This window comes from Pagrus major, chromosome 20 (genome assembly GCF_040436345.1).
Source record: "Pagrus major chromosome 20, Pma_NU_1.0".
NCBI lineage: Eukaryota > Metazoa > Chordata > Actinopteri > Spariformes > Sparidae > Pagrus > Pagrus major.
In genome coordinates this window covers 3,455,001-3,478,115 of record NC_133234.1, presented here as the reverse complement: position 1 = coordinate 3,478,115, position 23,115 = coordinate 3,455,001, and the positions used below count along the sequence as shown (strand labels likewise).

Here is a 23,115-nt window from a genome sequence, read left to right as displayed (position 1 = left end):
ACAAGTATTAGAATAAGTAGAAAAGTTTGGTAAGTTCAGAAAATGTCATCACTTTATAATAACTATCTCCTAAACTCATATAGTAATAATAGTAGTAATAGTAGTAAAAATAATCATAACCCAATCAAATATAAGAAATATTGATATATTGCCCAACCCTAAGAGGGGCTATATCATCATCACAAATTAGGGAAGTGAAATTTGCATTGCTGAACAGCGTATTTGACTGCTGTCTTAAGCCATAAATTAAGCCATGTTATGTCCATATAAATCCTGAAGCAGGATGTGGTGTTTGCTGTGTAGCTGCATTCATTTGCTAATTAATAAACAGACGGGCCTCATTGTGTGATCAATCTAAACACATATTTATACAGTTGCGAGGTTAACATCTGATATAGTATTTTCAGTTACCTTTAAAGTAAAGGCTGATTAATCACCAGATTGCTAGAGCCAGATGTGGCTTCAGTTTAGCTGAGGCTGCAGGTGCTTATACTGTATGCTACTATTATTAGGCATGTAAACAAACAACTGAGCGAACACAGCACAGGCATCACATTCATGTTTTTCCTTTTTTGTGCGTTGTTATCTGTCTAGCTCTTAGAACTATCATTTGTTATATCCATGTCAATATAATTAGACCAGATCAAAACAGCACCAGAGATATAGCTAGTACGTTCTGTCATTCCAGATCCTTGTGTGACCAGCTTAATCCATTTTTCTCTCCATTTTCTCTCCTCAGGATGATGAGCACATTGTTTTGGAGCCAGGAGATTTATTCCCCCCATTTTCCCCTCCTCCTTCCCCACGAGCCAATGAGAAGAGAGGACCCCAGAGCCCCCAGCAACACCGTCTCTTCAGAGTGGTCCGGACCCCAGTACTGGACATAGTCAGGTAGGAGACTTGTCCATGACCTCTGAAAAGGCCAACTTCAGCAATTGTCTATGTCACCTGTGTTTGTCGCTTGTTTTTAACATTTGTTTAAACAGGAACGGTTTGGAGTTGGCTCTGGCTCGACCAATCACGGTTCTTGATAATGAGAGGTTTACAGTGCAGTCAGTTATCACCAAACTAGTCTGTCCTGTCGTGCTGGTAAGAAGTTAACATGTAGCTTCTATTTTCTCTGCAATTTATTGGGGATCACCCTTTCTTTTCTTAAAATAACCTGTATGTTACGTGCCAATTTTGCCTCACAGGTATCTTTATGTTTTCTCCCTTTAGGTGGCGTTCCTGCTCGTGAACACAATCCGCTTTTTTTGTGATGCGCCCAGCCTCACCCCACCCTGCTACAATTTCTTTCAACTTCAGGTACAATCATTCAAAACTATAAATGTGGCAGAAAAAGAGAGCAAAATGTATTTTGTCTTTTCAGTTTTTCTGTGAGTTCAACAAAGTCTACCAGCTGATATTTTAATTATAATCGGTTGAGAATAATATTCATTTGTAAGTCAAACCTTTCCATTATATGTTGGTAATAAACATGACACAATTGTATTTGCAGTTGATGGGTGTTCTGCCCATCTTGCCTTTGCTCTTCCCTGTCATGTGGGTGCTGTTGAATGCCTTCGGAGAGGCCAGGGTCCTCGCTGAGTTCAGTCGTGCATCACCAGCTGGTCTGGTGAGGGACGGACACACACATACACACACACACACACACATAAACACACACAAAACACACATAAACACACGCACAAATGCAGTTATAACTTTGCGATGTGCACTGGCAGAAAAGACAGCTTCAGTTACTAACATGGAAGTTGTGTTCTATGTTTTAACTACTGTCTACACACACACACACACATACACACACACACATACACACACACACACACACACACACACACCGGGTTGTCAGGGTTAGACCGATCTCATGGTTTCCAATTGTGGGCTCCGTATTAAATGGGTTACAATTCCTCCATTGTTCACTCAGTATGAATGTGAGTGCTGTTTAGAGCCCAACATGCCAAGACAATGGCCAGTCTTTGAGCTGTTTCTGAGTGTCAGTGGTGGTAGGTTAATGTTCTAGTCTTCCTTTTATTGTGTCTGTGGGCTCAAAAAAACTCAAAAATATTCATTATCTAAATATTAACCGACTACACTGTCCACTGTTTTAGAGGTTTTTCCATGCAGGTTATTGGCATCAGTTCAGGAACATATAGATACTGATGCTGATCTTAAAAGCCATATCAGTCTAACCCAAACACGCTCACACACACGCACACACACACACACACACACACACACACACACACACAGAGGAGACGCAGCGAGGGTCTCCCTCTGTGTTTTAACTAGACTCTTCTCTCGCCCCAGCTTGCTAAGTTCTCTGAGGACACTCTAAGCAGCTACACCGAAGTGGTTTCCTCCCAGGTATAACCTCTCGCTGTCTCGCTCCCCCCTCCCCTCCTCCACTCGCTTGGCTCCCAACTCCACCTGAACCTGCCTGTCTTCACTCGCTCGCTGTCCTTGCCCTTTGCAACTCCCTCTCTGGAAACCCCGTACACAGCTCGCCACCCTCTCACGCCCACCCCTTCGCCCTCAATCTCCATTACATCTTTGATTTCTTCACCATGAAAAGCTTCATGGACATGATTCAGACCACCTCTCTGATCCTCAATTTTTTCACTACCTTTTTTTTTTTTTTTTTGCTTTAATACGAGCACTTTGCTTTGCTTTCAGTTTTTATATTTGTCTTGCACGACATTTTATTTTCTCTCCTTTGACTCTTTGGTTTTGGTCACTCTTCATCTGTGGATAATCAGTCAACACATCTTGACCGAGCACCTCTGGATGTAAGTTTCCGCTCAGATGCCTCCAGTCATCTTTGACATGTTATCTCAACAGTCAATACTGTCTCTTTATTATCATTTTCTCATCTCATGGATCCAACTTCTGTTTGCACAACCTCTCACAGATCCTGACCAAACTCAATCATTGTCCTCATTTGTTGCTGGGCTGTGGTCCTTCTATCAATATAAAGCAAATCAGTAGATTTTTCTGAAACCATCAGTGTTTTGTCTCTGGCTTTGCCGTTGCTCCAGATGAATAATTATAGAGAAGAGATGATCCTGAGAGTGATTTTCACTTGAATCTGTGCCTGACCTTCCACCTTTTGCTTGTCTGCCTGCACTGCATGACTGGAAATCAGCTCCAATATGGCCTTCTGCTGTTAATTCCTTAGGGTGTTCTCGCCTTGTGTCCTTCCTTATCTCCTTTGGAATTAAAATGAAAATATTTTTGACTTGGTCACAGCATCAAATAATGATTAAAGTCTGTGTTTGGCAGATAAGTTGGTAACAGTCACTCACTGCACTGGCTTTTATCCTTTCATATGAAAGCCCTGAGAGACAAGGAAGGAAAAATATTCTGGTGATCCATTTTCTAAGTTTGATCTGAATTGTTTTGCCATCTGTGTTTATGACATAACAACAGGTGTCAAAAAGTTTTATGAGATCATTTTTTAATAAGCCCCAATTTTTTTTTCTTGCCAGATGTAAAGGATCATTTTTCTAAATTCCTTTTTTTTCCTCTCTGAAAACAGGTGAAAAAAAGTTTTTCATGTGCGAAATATCATATCAAATTGCACATTGAGCATGGGACGATACCAAGAATGTCATGTCCTGATTATCTTGTTCAACATAATTGTGATTCACAACACACACACATTTGTGTCACTCCCTTAATAAACATTTTTCTTTAGATTACTAGTCCTCTGCCAGAGAGCTGGAAAGTTCATTTTGGATGCTGCGTGATAACAAGAGGAGGCAAGGAAGGGCAAATTGTGATTGTTTGTCCCTTGCTGAACCAGTCATCATGGATTCCATCCAAAAGAATCAAAATCTGCATGGATGTGTTTTGGAGCACTCACAGAAATTCTGTAGCTTACACTAGGCTTCACCTCCTCGCCTTGTGCCACTTGCATTGTAGCATAGAAGCTTTGTCCTTTTTCTGTCTTTATAGCCCAATCACAGAACTGATCAAGATGTCTTCTTGTTTTTGTAGCTGGTTTGAAACTTTTATGCTGCCCTGTTAACTCAGTTTGCCTCTTCCTTGTTAATGAAGGGCTATTTTTTCAAATTGTCTATTTTAAGAGCTGTTTCTCTTTGTTTATGAAATAGATAAAATAGATATTACTCAATCATATTCTTTTGAATGTAATTTTGATCATTTGTATGTATAAACTTACATCTCCATCATCTAGTATGTATTAGAAAGCAGTTCTCTTAACTTTGTGTGTGTGTCTGTGCGTTTGTGTCGGTGTGTGTGTGTGCTCATGTTTGTAGGAGATGCTGCGCTGTGTTTGGAGACACCTGGTTGGCGTCCTAAAGGGAGAGTCTCAGACACTGTGTTATACTTCCAGTCTTTTACACACTCTGGGATCTGTCACTGTGAGTATTACAGTGCTAAATGACATGGAAAATGACTTGCTGTCTGCTGAGTAAAGTCAGATGGAGGTTGTGATTACGGACTGACTTCTGGACTGACCCTGATCTAAGGATTTATCAGGACGGCTGCTTTACTCCAAACTACTTTACTGTATGAATCTGGACTGTGTGTGTGACCTTTCAAAGAACACAAAACATTAACATGAAATAATCAATGAAGTTATCAGCTGTTCCTCATGCGCAAATGAGCATGTTAATGTAGAGATACACATATAGTTTCTGCTGCTAGAGGGTCGATGCAGGTAATGTCACCAATATTTTCCTTATTAAGGACATATTTCTCCCCGCTCATCCCATCCGTTATTGATCAGAATGATACTGACCCATCCCGCCTGATCCATGGACTGAGAATCATGCACACACAGAGGGACACGCAGCAGTGCTCCTCCTCCTCCTTAGTGTAATAGCAGTGTATTTTTTCATATGCAGTCCAGCAGAGTTGTTGATGGGACGGATGATTGTGAAACGGGCAGAGGGTCCAGCATACGGACCACATACATTTAGATGTCCCTCACCGAAGATGAGTGCTACTGTTTAAGGTGCACCTGGGTCTTAAAGGGAATGGGAGACTGCAAACTGGACTTGGACACGCCCTAAATGCAACAGCCCTTTGCGCTTTAGACCATGCGCGATAGACCATCTGAATAGGGCCCCATGAGTTTGTTTGGCTACACTGTGAAGTGCAACTGGTCTTTGCTGTAGTATTAAAAGGCACTTCCTGACACCAAATCAAATCAATTTTATTTATATAGCCCAAATTCACATCACATTGCCTCAGTGGAATGTTTTGTGTGCATGCAGGTGCTGTGTTGTGTGGACAAGCAGGGTATCCTGTCGTGGCCTAACCCCAGTCCAGAGACAGTCCTGTTCTTCAGTGGAAGGGTGGAGCCACCTCACAACAGTCAAGATGATCTCAGAGACGACTTGTCTGTCAACTCCTACTGCCGAATGGAAGCAGATGATGACCGGGATGAGGTATTTGTATGTTTTGTCAGGCAGTTTTCAGCCTAACTAGCAGGCTGGCTGTAAGGATTGTCAATTTAGTTTGAAAACAGTAGAAAGTAGATGTGATATGCAGTCTGTTTTATTGAGTGGAAACTGCCTGGAGCCAACTGAAATTCGGGAATTGATCACCTGCTCATGCATAGTTCTGACTAGTTGTGACCACTGTACAGGCCCAGGAAGCGGAGGCTCTGCTCTGTCTGCCAGCAGAGTCCTCCACCCAGCTGGGGGAAGGACCTGAGCCCAGTGAGACATCACACGACACTGCTCGCTCGACTGACAATCTCCGGCTTCTGCGCTCCTGCCAGTCTTCACACACACGCACCAAACACCACTCTGGGTCCAATGTAAGCTTCAGCCATGACACTGAGGGAGGCGAAGACGACCAGGGCCAGGTAAAAACTTGATCTGGAACTCACATTATGTAGCATTTATGAAAGTAGAGGTTTGATTTGACTTGACAATTTCTGCCGTGTTGTGATGTCTCCAGGACTTTGCGATGGGCTGCCCAGAGGCTGAGGCTGAGGACTTTGTGTGTGACTACCACCTTGAGATGCTGAGCCTGTCACAGGACCAGCAGAACCCAGCCAGCATCCAGTTCGATGACCTCTCCTGGCAGTGCCACCTGCCCTCCCTCAAGCCGCTTGGCCTCAATATCATGCTGAACCTCTGCAATGCCAGCGTCACCCAGCAGCTCTGTCGCTTCTCTGACCACCTGTCCAACCTGGCTCTCCAGGAGAGCCACGGCACCGTGCTGCCCGTCTACGTCCCCTGGGGGCTCTGTGAGCTCTCCAGGCTGATAGGTGAGAATGTAATGATAATTTTTTTTTTTTTTAGGGCTGCTTTAACATCTAGATGGTTCAGAGCAAACTACTTATACAATTAACCCTTAGCTTGGGCTTTTTGTTGGGTCATTTGAGGACACAGCAGTCAGACGGATCTTAGTCTGGCACTGTGATGTCAGCTTGGAAGTTTTCTTCAGAGGGAAAACCTGATCTGACTGTCATCCCACACAGCATGAATTATGGATTAAGTTTTACCCCAGAAGGCCTTTCATAGATTAAATGTCTGAGCACTGAGCAAAGATCTTCCCCTCACATGGTTTTGATGATAAAGTAAAGCCACAAGTTGTTGTGTTGCATTGATTTACTGGAATGGGAGTATTTCAGCTGGCAAAACTGCAAGAGAACCATAAATATGTATATGTGTATGTGTGTATATAAATATATATACATACATATACATATGGGTCAGTGACATATACACCAGAAAAAAGTGTTTTTTCAAAAACTTCAAATAACAGGCATAAAAATGATTGACTTTTGTTCTACTAACTCTCATCTTTATAGAAACATATGTTATTTTTAGATTTTCAATTGGAATCAGAATTTATGTGACAATTTGTTGTATTAGTGCCTAAAATCGTCATATGGTGTGACATGAAAATAATTGTATATAAAATGAAAATGGATTATACCTTTCTTAAGTTACTCACTTTATCAAAGTCCTTTATCATAACTAAACTGTGATCCATTATAGTTTTGTGAAAATTAATTAAATTTGTGTATTATTTTCTAAATCATTGCTCAATGTGAGACCTACTGTATGTCGTCAGTCTTTCAACGTATTTTCTATTTATTGTGACAAACCTTGCTATAAAATTATAAAAATATTTGTGACTCTTGCTCAAACTATTTTCTATGTATTCCATGAACATTTTCACATTTTATCATTAATAAAGGTATGTTATTTTCACAATTTGGAATGTCACACCACATGATATAGTGTCACACCATATGATCATGTCGCCATGTGTCAATGCAAAACATGTATTAACCAACCTATTGGTGAATACTGATCACTCATACGGCAGGAAATATTAATTAGGGTTGAGATGAGATGAGATTCTCTGCATTTCATAACTACGTTCCTCTTAGTTGCACTGCCTACAGTGTTCTAGTCCAATGATATTTTAGATATCATGTATTGCCAGGCTTCAAGAAATCTGCCCCAAGGCCTTTTGAATCACCAATGAAGGCACCCTCTAAAACCCTCCCTCAGACCTTCCTATTGGTCAGCGAATGGAAACAGACCGTTGTCGTTTACTTTTCTTTTCTTTGCCTCAGCAACTCCTCTCTCCTCGCAGGGTGTCATTATTTGCCTCAAGCTGACAAAAGAAAAGGGAATGTATGGTTTAAGACGAAGACAAAACATTGTTTAGACTTAAACAGCATTCTAAGGTTTCTGTGAAGGGGTCTGCTGTGTCTGTCTGATAAACTAGAAATCTGTATCACCGAATAAAACTAAACTAAGCTAAACACAATCTATTGTGGATAATTACAGCTTTTATGTGATGATGGATGCAAACAAATGTTTAAAAGGACAAAACATACATTGGACTTTGTTATTTATTGTTATATCTGCAGGAAATTACAATTCGTATCATATGGTGTGACAATCAAAATCATATGGCCTGACAGGCAGACAGGTCACACTGTATGATAAAGTGTCACACCATATTATGTTTTCTGCACTTAGCACAACCTTGAGTCTTGTAGCTACACAATAACATGCTAACAAGATGCTAGCTATAACAAAGCAACATAGACTTACATGTAATTATGACAAAAAAAAAAAAAATTCTTTTGCATTTCTATGAAAAATGTCACACCAAAAGACATCTGGAAGTGGGACTTTTGTCAGAGTGCCAACAAAATCTGATTTATTGAAAACATAAAAATGATAACTCACCTCAGAAACCTGTCATGGTCTGGTATTAATAGTACTGAACAACCTTGCTGAAGAAGGACCTCATCCCAAGGATGTCAAAACAGTTGCCCGTTGAAATATCCCAAAATAGTGTCACACCATATGATTTTGATTTGTGTGACAAAATCTTTTTGATCAGAACTGACTTAGACTTTGAAAAGAGTAGGCTCACAAATAGACATCTGTATTATTTTTCTGTATTGTTTTGAGAATTTTTGCATTTATTTTTCTTAGCTTTATTCAAGTTCTTAGTTTGAGAAACGAGTGTCGGACAGTCACACCATATGAGTTTTGTTATGTTTGGTTGAAAATTCTGAAAAAATGAGTGATGAACTGTTTTAATGTTGAGTATGTTCACATAAAGCATAATTTTCTGCACAATATTGAGAAGGTTTTTGACAAATATATTTTTTATTTATACATGTTTGACACTGAAGACAGCAAAACTGCCATGTCACGTCACACACCCATATATATATCAATATATATATACACATACATACACATACACACATATGTATATTTATATATATGTATATGTATGTATGTATATATGTATGTGTATATGTATATATGTATATGTATGTATGTATATATATGTGTGTGTGTATGTGTATTTATGTATGTATGTATGTGTATATATATACATAAGGCATATATAAGGCATAATTGTAATTTCTTGAGACTTTAATCAAACAGGGCTCCTCGATTGATGTTAGACACTTGACTCTTTTATGTGTGTGTCTTGTGTGTGTGTGTCAGGGTTCACTCCTGGTGCGAGGGAGCTGTTTAAACAGGAGAACCATTTGGCTCTGTACCAGCTGCCATCTGGAGAGAAGACCAAGGAGTTCACCTCTCGCCGCCTTCATTACTTCACCAAACGCCAGCCTCCCATCTCCCACCTTATTTCCCTGTTCGTACGAGACTCTTCCTCCAGTGAGTCCACACACACTTCAGTTAATAGAATGAGCTAGCTATCCCTTTCTCTTTTTGTTTTATGTATTAATGTTACTGACTCTGTCTGTCATGACCTCTGATTGTTTTGTTTTAGATAACGTCCAGATGCTGTCACATGGCTCGGCTGACCTTATCCTGGAGGCCTGCACTGACTTCTGGGATGGAACAGATATCTATCCCCTCTCAGGCTCAGACAGGTGCAACATCTGTCTCACTGAACATTTTCACTTTGATACAAAGATTCACAATATTCAATTCCAGGGCATATAATCCATATTTTTAGCAGTCTTTCCATTTGTTACTCTTATGTTTTTTGCTGATGAAGGTTCTCAGTCATCCAGGTCATGGTAATTCTAAGTGCTGTATCGTAGGCAACTGGACATATTTCATTTTCTTGAAGATGTTTCACCTCTCATCCAAGAGGCTTCTTCAGTTCTAACTAACTTATGATTTTGTTCGACCTTTCTCCTGTTACAGAAAGAAGGTTCTGGATTTCTACCAGCGTGCCTGTCTGTCAGGTTACTGCTCAGCATTTGCCTACAAGCCCATGCAAGTGTCGTTGTCCGACCAACTGAATGGCAAGTGTGTGGAGCTGGCCCCTGGTCCCTGCCTGTTCTCCGGAGTGGAGCTGCCCTCCACCACCCCCATCAAACACAGCTCCTGCAGGAACAGCTGGAGCTCCGATGGTACAAGTTAAAGGGATAGCACACAGGGATCTCCAGTCAAAATAATAACGCAACTATAATAATAATACAACTGTTCTCATTTCTCTTTTCCTTTCATTGTCTTACCTCATTATGTCTCCAGAGGGTATAGGTGAAGGTGTAGAGCGTGAGGACTGTGTTCAGGCCCTCAGTGGACAGATCTTTATGGGCATGGTATCTTCCCAGTACCAGGCCAGGCTGGACACAGTTCGACTAATTGATGCCCTGGTCACGGCTTGTATCCGGTTTGTTTACTTTTCCATGGAGGATGAGCTCCGCAGCAAGGTGAACGCACGCATGCACGCACACACACACACACACACACACACACACACACACACACACACACACACACATACACACATACATACATACATACATACATACACACACACACACACACACACACATACACAAAAGCTCATATGAACATTTGACAGTATCTGGTTATCTTGGCCAAAATAAAGTGTTCTGTTACTGGACAAGAAATCCAGCTGATAATGAATTGCAGTAAATTAAACTTTATTTAAGATGTTGTGAGCTGTATTATAAAAGAGTGGCCTGTTAGTGGGGCTGGCAGTGTGTCTGTAAATTTGATGATGATCATGCTAAGTGTACAAGAAATATTTGTTGAAAAATGTTGTTGTTTATGTTGTTTGAGAAATCTATACAACATGTCACAGGTAGTATGTACAGCACACCCGAAAAGTGTGAGTATTAGTTTATGGGACTGTCGTGTCGTGTCTCTGCAGGTTTTTGCAGAGAAGATGGGTTTAGAGACAGGCTGGAACTGTCACATCTCTTTGACTCCAAATGGAGACAGTCCTTGTGATGGAGCTCTATCCAGCCCCAGTCAGGGCTCCCTGCATGAAGACCTGAACCAAGGTACCAAAGTTGTGTTTGTACAAACTGAAGTTAACATTCATTTTGTGTATGCCCATTTACAATGAGTTTGAAAGAAGCGAGTTTACCAGACCTCTGTAGCTTGCTTTTCATCTCTGATTGAGGCTAGAGGTTCCAGGCTACATTAGCCGCTTCTAGCATAACACACCTGAATATCAGGTCGAACTGTCACTGGTCAAGTTGCATTGTGGGTAGTGTAGGCGCCAGGTTTTGATAAGAAAGAAGAATGCAATGCAAGAAGTAAGAAGAATAGGGAATAAGAAAACATCTGTGGTTCTGCTGCATGGATTTGAATCCTTTCAACCTGTCTACCATGAGTCTGATGATGTTACAGGAGTGCAATACTAAACTTGTGGAGTACTCTTTTAAATCTTGGATTTAATACATGGTTATATGTGCATCTGTAGGGTAGAGTATGGTAAAACTCTGGTGCATTTTGAGATGCTCCTCTAGACACATAAATTGGAAATCCGATGTAGTGGTCATGTCATGGTCATGAAATTGGATGTGAACAGAAGAAGAAACCAAAAGAAACAAAATTCTGGAAAGAAAGGTTGTCACCTCCATGTTTGTTCAGACTTCCTATTCAACTGTGTTCCTCAAATTCAGATGGATGTCAAATACATGTTCCTCAAATCTAGCCTCAACAATTGTGAATCTAAATACAAGTTCTAAACTGTATGAGTCATGGAGAGTATCTCTAACGTTGGACAGCACTCCTCACATGTGCCACAGATTCTCGAGATGAAGCAGAAGGTCCGCTGCTGCCAGAAGAGGAAGCCCACTCTGACCTGGCCAGTTTCCACCCCACAGACAGCGATGTGCCCAGCTTTCTGGAGGACTGCAACCGGGTAACAATACCTTTTATTAAGAACATAGTTTTCCCTACGATGGAGGAAATATCAGTCATCTGTTTAACATTCACCCATACAACAAAGACTGATCTCTCTGTCTTTTGCTTCTGTACCAGCTGTTGTATTGCTTTTGACTTGCAGCTAAATTTTGTTTAAAATTTCTCAAATTTTGTTCCTGCGTCTGTGCATTCTTATGCATCTTATTCTTATGATTATTTGTATGAACTGCTCATAATTACATCTTGAATCAGCTCAGTTTAGTCTAAACATGTTTGTTTTTTCGTCTTTTTTACTCTTCCTGTTTTTCTGTCTGTGCTCTCTCTCAGGCCAAGCTACCTCGTGGTATCCACCAGGTTCGTCCTCACTTGAAGAACATTGATAATGTGCCTCTTTTGGTGCCGCTCTTCACTGACTGCACCCCTGACAGTGAGTCTTCCTTTTGTGTCAAGTCCTTGTGTGTGAGTCACAATCCTTCTTTTTTGTTTTTTCAGAAGCAATGAAACCCTACATTCTGGACAGAAACAAGAGTCACCAATACAAAATTAGAGTCTGCTCACTAGATAATTGTTCCTGTGAATGTTGATTACCTCCGGTGCAGTGTCTTCTTTCCCCATTATCTCCATCTGATCCTCAGGAGAGAAGTAGATTCTAATGAGGAAAAATCATGATTAACGACCAATAAGACCCATTTAATGGACAACAGAAACGATGTTCTGAGTTACTATCTCTGACTACTGTAGATGTACTCAGTGTTTGCTTTTGAGTAATATTGACATGTCTTCTTTACAGCCATGTGTGAGATGATGAAGATCATGCAGGAGAACAGGGAGGTTACATGCTGTCTGGGAAGCTCTGCCAATTTCCGCAACAGCCGCCTGTTTCTACAGAGTGATGTCAGGTAGGAACGCATTAGTATAGTCCATCACTAATTGCTGATTGTCATTTTTATAACAACACATGAACGATTTGGAAAAGACTCTGTATGAATGTCTAACTCTGGAATCTGCATATTTGGTGACAATTACTTGAACTTGTCTATACCTAACCTCAAAAAGCCACTGGGATAAGGTCAAGCTGTTGTTATAAAATACCCCATTTTTTTTAAAGAAGAATTTGAAAATGTAACTGACAGTTGTAGGGGCATACACCCAACAATCTGTCGATCTTTACAATCAAGACGCAATAGTTAACTAGTTTGGAAAGAAAGAATATTTAAATAGGAAATAAAATTGAAATGTGAATTTAGATAATCACAACATCCCGAATAATCAAACAGATTGCTTCAAATTCTCCATATTAGAGTAGAATAATCATAATTGGCCAATTTATGGACTTCCAACTTCCTTCCTGCGCAGCATTGCTCTGGACCCTCTGTACCCATCTCAGTGTTCATGGGAGACGTTTGGCTATGCCACCGGAGGAGGATTTAACGGAGACGCTGAAGGTCTGTCTCCACTGAGGCTCTCTGGACAGCTCAACAGCCTGGGATGCTCTGTCACCTTCCACCAAGGAGAGAGTGTTAGCATGGTCAAGCTCATAGAGCAGGTTAGACGCACACTGGCACTCACACACACTCTGTAAGTCAGAGGTGGATGTCACATTTCTAAATGAATCTGCCTTTGCCTGCTCTTTGGGTGAATCTGTTCCAGGCACGACACACGACCTACGGCATCCGCAAGTGCTTCCTTTTCCTGCTGCAGTGTCAGCTCAGTCTGGTCATCATCCAGGTGAGAAGAGAGACCTCACAGCCTCACAACATATGGATGTTTACACTGCACTAGGCTGGATTTCTATAATGTATACATAGACATTGATATTGAATGGATAACAAAGTGCTCTGTTGTTTGTTTGCAGTTCTTGGCCTGTCTTGCTCAGCTTCCTCCTCCTATGAACACCACTGATATCCTCTGGCTGTCCTGCTTCAGCTGCCCACTGCTAAGGTACACACACACACACGCACACACACACGCACACACACACTCATACATTTTAAAACACTCCGAAGTAGTAATGTGCAGTGTTCCGCAAGTTACTTTCAAAATGCAATATATTACATATTACTAGTTACCTTCATTTTAAAGTAATATATATACTACGTCACAATATTACTGTCTGCGTAGAGTAATACATTTTTTTACACTACTTTTTAGTTACTTTCAACAAAATGCCCAAATAACCTATATAGAACAATTAAACAGCCTAGATCTTTTGAAATACAGAAATGGCCTTGGACACAGGGATGAGCAGGCAGACAAAGGGTCAAAGTCTGATATATTATGAGATAGGAATAAATACTGTTAATTGTAGGCTTAGTCATATAAACACAATAATCCTATACCGTCTATAATGTAGCCAATAATGACATGACAAGACAAAAATCTCTTCTTCTGTGCCTTTTTATTTGAGTCCCCAGAACAAGGAATGCATGGACATATGTGATTCAAGAATGTAAGTTAAAGTGCGCTCGGAGGATTCCTTGCTTCATCATTAGGCCTACGAAATACAGCTCATTTCAGTCACACAGAGACTGAACAAAGAACTTATAGGCTCGGCTATAAATGCTTCACTTCGATTGGTGTGGATTGTAATGCGTTACATGACATAACTGTAGTAATATATTACTGAAATATTATTTATTATTATTATGATTATTACACGTTGCTTTTGTTACCCCCAACACTGGTAATGTGGTATTGTGACTGTGTCATTCTAATGGTCTCTTTGTGTTGTGTTGACAGTGTATCACTTTTGGGAAAGCCACCTGATAATTCAGTGATGACAGTTGCCACTGGGAAGAACCTAGATGCAATTCCAAGGAAGGTAGGGTGACATATTAGTCAAATCTGTCCATTTACTGCTGATCTATTGGTTTTAATTACTGGAATACTACTGCGCAAATCTGAGAAACGCCTCTTGGATATAATGCAATCCACCACTCCACCATCCTCCACCACTTGTCACAACAACCTTAAAGGAACAGTTCAGCCAGAAATGAAAATTCAGTCATTATCTACTCATCCCATGCAGATGGAAAGTCTCGTAGTTTAGTAGTCTACAACACATTTCTCGAGCTTCATGGCAAAACAGCGCTGCAGCATTCTCCTTAACAACTGAAGTAGCTGGGAACTTGTTTTAAGTTGAAAAACAACCGGAAAATAAAACCTCTGTCTGACTTCCTGTCTGGCTCGATCTGCTCTGTGCAGATTTACACGGCTGCGGTCCGCTTCCATCAGAAGTAGACCTGGCACATAGTCTTAGCAGAGCAGCATCTGGGACGCTGCTGAAATGTGCTGTGAGGCAGCTGGTGGAAACAAAGCATTGTCTAAAACGACAGTGATCAGCTTCTGGGACCATATCACCTTGGAGAAAGGCCCGAAGAATCTGGGTAGAGTTGTGCATCCCATCCGAAGTTGGTGCACAATTTCAACCCGCACTGACGGTGTAAATGACATCTTTTCAAATTAGTATGAGATCCGCAGAATTGCATTATGCTGGACGAGCTGTTTTTTTAACCCTTTAAAATAAGTCCTGCGCTACTTCAATTGTTTAGAATGCTGCAACTCTGTTTTGCTGTGAAGCTCCAGAAATGTTTTATGGACCCCCAATGTCATGCCATAATGACTGAATTTTCATTTTGGGTGACTTTTTTATTATTTTTTTTACAGTCTGAGCTGTCGGTCACTGACCAGCTCCATTAGGGCAGTTTGGATTAAGGGCCTTGCTCAAGGGCACCTCAGTGGTGGTAATGAGTCAGACTCAGACGACTTTATTAATCCTTTTGGGAGGTTCCCTCAGGGAAATTGAAGCTCCATGTCACTCACAGCACTGTTACACACACAGTATAAAAGTATACATATAAATAAAGTATACATATAAATAAATAAATAAGTATAAAAAACACTGTAAGAATAAAGTTAAAATATATTATATACACACACTTGTATGTATATATATATATATATATATATATATATATATATATATATATATATATATATATATATATATATACATATATATATATATATATACATATATATATATACATATATATATATATATATATATATATATATATATATATATATATATATATATATATATATATACATATACTTCAAGACTGTCCTTCAGTCTCTCTCTGTCTCACTGTACATCTGTACATCTTTACATCTATTCATCTGTTCGCCCTCCTCCCCCCCAGTGAGGAGTTGAACAGTTTTATGGCACGGGGGACAAAGGAGTTTTTTAGTCTGTTTGTCCGGCTCTTTGGAAGGAGCAGCCTGTCGCTGAACCGGCTCCTCTGGCTGCTAATGACAGTGTGCAGAGGGTGGTTGGCATTATCCAGGATGCCCTGCAGTTTGTTGAGAGTTCTCCTCTCTGCCACTGTCACCAGAGGGTCCAGCTTCATGCCAACCACCGAGCCGGCCCACCTGACCAGCTTTTCCAACCTGGAAAGGTCCGCCTTTGATGTGCTGCCGCCCCAGCACACCAATGAGGGAGGATCAAGCACTTCCTTTCACATTCCCCACTCCTTTGCTTTCCCCGCTGCTCTGATCTGGTGACCCCTCGGTCACAAGTTCACTTCTGTAACCTTTAGGCCACTACTGCCCTGTAAAAGACTGTTCCTTTAATAACATGCACATAGAGGAATTAAAGCCCCACTTGAGCTGGTGTTGCTTCCTGTTTAATGGTTATCACACTACACAATGCCCAATTCCTTAATGGAGCCACACTAATCTTTTAACACCATATACACTTGAGCCAGTGGCTCACATTTTTAGAGACACTGCCAGTGCCCCTGTGTCTTCTCAAACCCTCTTCTCAGTGCATCGACAAGCTTGGAGGATGATATATGACTCCCAGATTCTTCTATAGTCACATAGTGATTATTGTCAGCATTGTCAGGAAAGGGAAAAATATAAAATATCATAAAAATGCCAAAATACACCAGAGTGGGGCTTTAACACCTCTATGACATTGCCAAAAAACATTAAAACTATGTCAATTAAGATTTTTTGGCAAAGCTTTTGTATTTGATCACATTTGTACAAGGGTACCAAATAAAAATGTTGCTGAGTGTTTATAGTGATTACAGAATGATTATCCACAAGAATCTAGCTTGACCTAATTTTTGTGACACTTCTGGAAGGTTTGGTGGGAGGCCTTTTTTCTAGCAGACATTTTCACCTGTCATAGCAGGAAGAGCACAGGTGTGCAGGACTCCCTTTTCCTGCTTCAACAAGCCAAAATATCTGCTTTCTGTTTGCTGGGAAAAATGTCTGTTGCTTTGGTGCTTTGCAATTACAGTAATATAACAGTACTCAGTGTAAAGTGCAGCTGACAAACACAAAATGGAGGTTAATGAATAAGAAAACAAATCTAATGGCTATAATTCAATGAGTCTGACTCTGTTATCATGTTGTCTTCTCTGAGTAGACCCAGAACTACTTCCTTGGCTGTTTCCTGTTGAAGTTTGGCCTGACAGTGTGTGCCTACCTGTTGGCCTTTGGGTTCACCCTGCAGGAGGTCTGCCTCAGAAGCAGCAACCTCACCTTAGCTGACAACACCAATGTCTCCTGCCCTCATATTCTCACAGCCAGGTAGGATAAGCACTGCCATAATGCCACCAGCTGTTCCCTTTTCTAGGCTTCTTTGTTGACAGTAATTTCAAGGTATCACGGTTCATCTTAGCAGGATGTTGATGCGGACAATGATCACTGAAAGTCACATCTGATGGAGAATGCATGGTGCAAAAAATATAGATTTTCTTCATCTGTTTGATGAATTGTTTTTCTGTGTGACTGCAGCTCCTTAGGCAAAGCTCCTCAGTGGTTCAATGAGCTGTCAAACAGCCTGCTGCTGACTCAGAAGGTCATGGCAGGATTCCTCGCCTTACACACTGGTAGGAGTTCACACAAACATAAACACATAAACGCATAAATGCTCAAACTCACTCATGTTTTTATTCATTATTCAAATCCCTTTCTTCTGTTTCTCATCATTGATCTCTTTCTTAGTGGTGATCTCCCTCAGTTATGTCCACCGCTCTCAGCCTCTGTGGAGAAAGAGTCCCTTCAGCAATACCTGGTGGTGTCTTACTGTACCTGTGGTGTAAGTGATCATCACCTTCAGAAAACTGCTGTTGAAGTTAACCCAGTTGGTCAATTGCACACTTGACAAGATTTAGAGTTTTTCGGTGCTTATGTAACACATCATTGAGATTACTAACTGTGTCAATATCTTGCTTAAACATCACTTTCACACTTTTAGTTGACTTAGGGAACTTAAACAATGTCAGATTTCATTTGTTGATAGCAACACCGCAACACTAGACGCTAGACAACTGTATCGTTTGTGATCTGACCGTATCATATTTTAATTAAATTCCCCACTGTAACTGTATCTCCATTCTTTCATTCACTTTGTTATAGAGAGGACTACAGCATACCTCTCAAACTAGAGTAATCCAAGATGGCTTTATTTCATCCTGTCCTGTTACTGAATTATACACTGTTGTGTTCTGGTGCAGTGGTTGTGGTCTCCTGGCATCTTTTGGTCTCCATGTGGTATCGCTTAAACCTTTGAACCATATTTTTAGGCTTTGTGCTTAAGCTCCATAGCTACCAGAGTGCGGCTTGGGCCACATTTTTCTGTTGGTGCCCAATTGAGTTCGAGAGAGTAGCAATCAAGCCCGACCCAAATTCGACAGGCGCTCTGTTTTTTTTTTTTTGAAAAGTTGTGTTAAAAGCATTGACTGTGTAAAATAGTTGACACTTCTGAAAAGTGAAACCGACATGGAAGTAGAATGCAGAATGCAGAGGTGTAAGGGGTGATTCCACTGGTTTCAAAAAGAAGTCTTGATTGTATGTAAGCTTATGAGAAACTTCTCACCTGATTTTTACCTAAGTAAACAGTTTTCTAATGAGTTCATGGTCTCAATTGCTAGTTTCAAATCATCTTTAACAAAGCATGATGTTCATTTTATAAATTATGGTCCCATTAAGAGTAAAATAGATTATATAGAAATATTTTCATGACTGCCCTGTGATTGACAGTTCGCTACCACGGCGACCATCAATCATGACAAAGGCGTAGCTGTGCATATGCTCAGCAGCTCCACTCTCTTCTCCAAATATGGGCACTTCATGGCTCCAAAACCCAAGATGGGAACAGCTTGTAATGCCAAACTTGAGACTTCAAAATGCAAGTCCACAAACCAATGGGTGACGTCACGGTGGGTTTACTCTTGGCTGAAAGCTCTTAATGCACAACTATGAATTTTGCAGCCTCATTGCAGTAAGCTGTGTTGATGCAGTGAGGATGCTGACATAGACGACTCCAACAAAAACTTGAATCTGGCTCAACTTTTTCTGCAACTCAATGTGATATCATGTGTCAACACTGTGCGTTTGCCAAACAAATATGTGCAAGTTGACATTCCCTCTAGATAACTTTGTAACATGAACTGCATTATTCTTCTGATTGCGTCACAGGCCTCGAAACTGAGGATAAAATCTTTGTCACCATGATAACTTTGGAGAGTTGTAAAATACTTTCTTATTGCTGCTCTTGTTTGGTGACATGTTGCAGTGTTTATTTTACTAAAAATGCACCACATGCACTAAAATCAAATAGCATTTTGAGCCTGAGTCTGTATATATTTCTTCTTACATTACTGACCCCTCACTCTCCTCTTTCCTCCAGTCTGCTCAGCCAGATTGTTCAGGCCACAGTGGATTACCAGTTATGGCGTCACCAGGGCAGCCACCTGACCTTTAACCTTGGTGACATACCCCTGCTAGCATGGCTGCTGGTCTCTCTGTCCCCGCTGCTGGTGGTGGTGGTCAATGAAGTGGTGAAGCTACATGAGATACGGTATGAAGACAGACACAGGAGGATCTAAAACTACCAAGAAAGCAGTTGTAGCTTGATGCATAGTGATGGAAAGAGGAATATTGCAAATGGGTTGAACCCATTGACTCAATGACTTGGACTCCAGGGAGATTCTTAGGCAACAATTGGCAGAAAGAAGCGGGAAAAGCTGACGTCACAGATTAATCTATCTGGAAAAGCAGTTGGGACCAGTGTGGATTATTGAGGATTATTTAGTGATCAGATCAGTCTTTGATTTTCTCTCATCTTATGCAGAACAGGGATGTGTTTTGAAGCTGGAAAAATGTAGCAGAATGTATCCTCTGTCTTGATTACAAGTTCTGATTTTATCTCTTCTGTCCATTTCAGGGTGAGAGTTCGCTACCAGAAGAGACAGAAGCTGCAGTTTGAAACAAAGCTGGGGATGAACTCTCCATTCTGATGTGTTCTGTCTGAGGACGTCTGTGTTGTGGCAGTACTGGGAACCAGTCAATCATTTCTGGAAACCAGGGAAAGGCAGGGTGCAAACACTGTAGAACCCCCCCCCCCTGAACACTTCAGCCAGACAGTACGCCAACCGTCAGGTGGAGCAGATATCAACCAAATATCACGGTGGGGGTTTATGACACAGATGTTTAATCTCCTAGGTCTGTTTTCTTCAGACAGTTGATATTGGTTATCTGAAGTGCAGGAAAATGAAAAATTCCAAAGCATTCATTTTCATTGAATAGAAAAGAGCCAAAAATAGGCAACTATTTATTATCTGGTTTTAGTTTTAAAGGCATGAGGAATGTTTTCTGAAGAGGTTTATGCTTCCTCACTATCACTTCTGTTTTCCATCTTTGAGAGACTTGTGCATGGTCGCTTTCATCTTCAGGAATGCTCCAGGTCCCAAACAATCCACTAAAAGCTGCTTCACTTTTAAAGGATGTTTTTATGAAGTTAATTTTGAAGTCATATCATTACACCAGTCCAGCCTTCATTCAATTAAACATAATACTAGTGTGTCTTCATTAAAAGGAAAAACACAGAGAAAACATAAGGTGGTCTGTAACTGTGGAGTCCCAAGTGTTCAATATTAAATAAATAAATAGATAAATAAATACAGGTGAATAATTATTAAATTGATAATTATATGAAATATATAAATTAACTTTTTTTTTAAAAAAAACATTTAAATAAACTACCAAGTCTGTTTTTCTCTCATAATGGCATTTTTCCAAATTACACTTTTTTTCCCCCATAATGCCACACTGACAGTTGTTTTGTTCTGCTAGCTCCACTTTCAGCCAATCACAGGCCTCTCTTCCTCTTAAGCTAGAAAGCTCAAAAGCTACATGAATTCGCTGCTGCATTCTGGTTAGTTTGGATTTGGGGCCAATCAAAGGCAGAGTAGAGGCGGCTCTTTGCAGAATACTGGTGTGATAAAAGAACCTCCCAGATGTAGCCAGTTAGCTCTTGTCAACGAGAGCAACAAAAATGTCAGAAACAATTCTGAATGAGCTTTTTAGCTGCTGGTGTAATTAGAATCCGTACACAGACACAGAAGGCTGCACAAACCTACTCACCTATTTGGCTAACTACCTTGGTGAGGCTGTGAGCTTTGTTTATTGCTCAGCATAATAGACAGGTTAGCAGTAGCTAACATTTGTTGTTTTTTTAGAGTTACCACTGCTAACACTGTCACTTAACTTTGATGCAGACTAACAATCAAAGCTCACATGCCAGCCTAGCTAGTTAGCCAGGTCAGTAGGTAGCATTAACAACCTTATTACATTTTCAAATCTACTGTGTACTGTTGTTTATCTAAAGCAGCAGCAGCAGCTTGTTGGTTGATTCCGAATGACTTTGGCATTGTTGTTACTCTAGCTAACAAGAGCTAACTAGCTAGATTTGGTAGTTGCAGTTGTTGAGCTTTCAGGGGTACATGAAAGATGTGAGAGTGGGGAGAACACCACTGTCATGAAAAGGGACATCAATAAATACATATTTAAAAATTCTGGTGGAAAAAATGCAAATGAAATATAAATATAAACATTGTGCAATAAAAAAACATGAAACTCTGTTATTATTACGATGAAAATCTGAAATTACATTCCTACAATTATTGACTTTTTAATGGCTTTTTTATTTGTTCAATATTGGACACTTTGGGGTGTCCAAATTGGACACACTCCATATGTAACAAGGTTTTTGGTCATTGCTTCATTTACAGAATATGGTGGAACACTACCTCTGAAAAAATGTGACAAAGAAGCTTCTGCAAGCTTTCTTTCTGAATTGTTCTGTTGTTGAGCCTTTGAGCCACATTTTAATCTTCACTGTGGTCGCCTGCAAGACAGAGTTCTCTATTATTTTATAGTATTTTGCAACAAATGTTCTTTGTTGTTACTCAATTCCTGAGCTAAGCCGAGGTCAGACCTGCTGTAACACAATAAGGAATGAAGATTAATGATTGAATTGGATCAGTCACGTTTTATACACATATTTACATTTAGATATACACTGTATACACAATTATCCAACTGAAGAATGTGCCAGCATGCTACTTTGAACCCACGCATCTGGATGTGCAGTGATCTTAGCAAGTCCCTCCCTAAGCGATGGATTTTCAGAATATAATACAATGTTTATTCTGGTGTGCTGACATACCAGAGTCTTCTGAAAGGTGCTTCAAATCATTCAGTTGCCTTCCTCCTCAGCCTGTCTGCCTGTTTAAGCTCTCAACACCTCGACAGACAGGAGCTCAGGATACTGTTTAGTTTGAAAGTATAGAGAATGAAAAGTTAAGTAGATTTCACCTGCAAATTTGTAACGATTACCCCAGATTTCATATTTGATCTGCTGACCAGCATATTCCAGAGATCATCTTCTAGTGTCCCCATTTATTTGTTGTTACACAGTTAATGTGCAGCATCAGCAGCAGACGTCTGTATCATTGATGGGCTTTTTCAATCAAACCAGCTTTCTGTGTGGTGCTGTCATCTTTGTAGATGGACATGATTTTCATATTGCTACTTTAAGTAGGGTGATGACATTTACTGGTAATACATGCTGAACTAAACACCGTGCTTTTATCCCACACCTAAAAATTGTCTTCACACAAACATGGAACAATGAAAGTCATTCGGCTGGATTAACTGACAGTATGAGCTGTACCGCCCAATTCATGAATTTATTTTCGTCATTGTTTATATGGGAATCAGTCACAAGTTTTACTCCAGTTTTGAAACCCTTTCCTCTGAAAGAAATAATTGTGATAGAGGATTTTATCCATAGAACCCACCAATATTCTGAACAGATTTGCAGTCACTCAAATGAATTCAAACTGATCGATGCAGTGAACCTACTTTGCAAATGGCTTTTGGGGGGACCCTTAAATTCAAAGATCTGTTTGTAATCCAGTGTTGATTTTTGTCCACTTGTAGTCTTAATGTAAAGACATGGCAAATGCGGCATCTGGGGTTTAACTCCACTCTGTAGCCATCATTGAGGGCACTGACGTCATGGTCTCTTTCAGTATGGAGGTTTATTTTACAGGCTGTCTCCAGACTCAATATATTGAAATTTGCCTGCTTTTAGGCCAACAATAACCAAATGACTATAGAA

The 23,115-nt window shown here is 40.4% G+C and overlaps 1 protein-coding gene across 1 annotated transcript in view; it reads left to right on the top strand.

The window, feature by feature from the left end:
- Nucleotides 1-23,115, top strand: part of tmem94 (transmembrane protein 94) — a 37,830-nt gene that overhangs the window by 13,830 nt on the left and 885 nt on the right. Inside the window, exons 7-32 of the mRNA XM_073489432.1 lie at nucleotides 740-891; nucleotides 987-1,089; nucleotides 1,219-1,305; nucleotides 1,499-1,615; nucleotides 2,311-2,367; nucleotides 4,281-4,385; nucleotides 5,244-5,417; nucleotides 5,618-5,839; nucleotides 5,935-6,247; nucleotides 8,976-9,149; nucleotides 9,265-9,367; nucleotides 9,648-9,856; nucleotides 9,978-10,159; nucleotides 10,627-10,759; nucleotides 11,513-11,628; nucleotides 11,958-12,057; nucleotides 12,421-12,529; nucleotides 12,987-13,176; nucleotides 13,281-13,358; nucleotides 13,486-13,571; nucleotides 14,370-14,451; nucleotides 17,071-17,234; nucleotides 17,442-17,536; nucleotides 17,652-17,745; nucleotides 19,339-19,509; nucleotides 19,876-23,115. The exon at nucleotides 19,876-23,115 is cut by the window's right edge and continues 885 nt beyond it. Coding sequence (XP_073345533.1) covers nucleotides 740-891; nucleotides 987-1,089; nucleotides 1,219-1,305; nucleotides 1,499-1,615; nucleotides 2,311-2,367; nucleotides 4,281-4,385; nucleotides 5,244-5,417; nucleotides 5,618-5,839; nucleotides 5,935-6,247; nucleotides 8,976-9,149; nucleotides 9,265-9,367; nucleotides 9,648-9,856; nucleotides 9,978-10,159; nucleotides 10,627-10,759; nucleotides 11,513-11,628; nucleotides 11,958-12,057; nucleotides 12,421-12,529; nucleotides 12,987-13,176; nucleotides 13,281-13,358; nucleotides 13,486-13,571; nucleotides 14,370-14,451; nucleotides 17,071-17,234; nucleotides 17,442-17,536; nucleotides 17,652-17,745; nucleotides 19,339-19,509; nucleotides 19,876-19,948 — 3,489 coding nt within the window. The 3' untranslated portion in view covers nucleotides 19,949-23,115. The remainder of the gene's footprint in view (nucleotides 1-739; nucleotides 892-986; nucleotides 1,090-1,218; nucleotides 1,306-1,498; nucleotides 1,616-2,310; nucleotides 2,368-4,280; nucleotides 4,386-5,243; nucleotides 5,418-5,617; nucleotides 5,840-5,934; nucleotides 6,248-8,975; nucleotides 9,150-9,264; nucleotides 9,368-9,647; nucleotides 9,857-9,977; nucleotides 10,160-10,626; nucleotides 10,760-11,512; nucleotides 11,629-11,957; nucleotides 12,058-12,420; nucleotides 12,530-12,986; nucleotides 13,177-13,280; nucleotides 13,359-13,485; nucleotides 13,572-14,369; nucleotides 14,452-17,070; nucleotides 17,235-17,441; nucleotides 17,537-17,651; nucleotides 17,746-19,338; nucleotides 19,510-19,875) is intronic.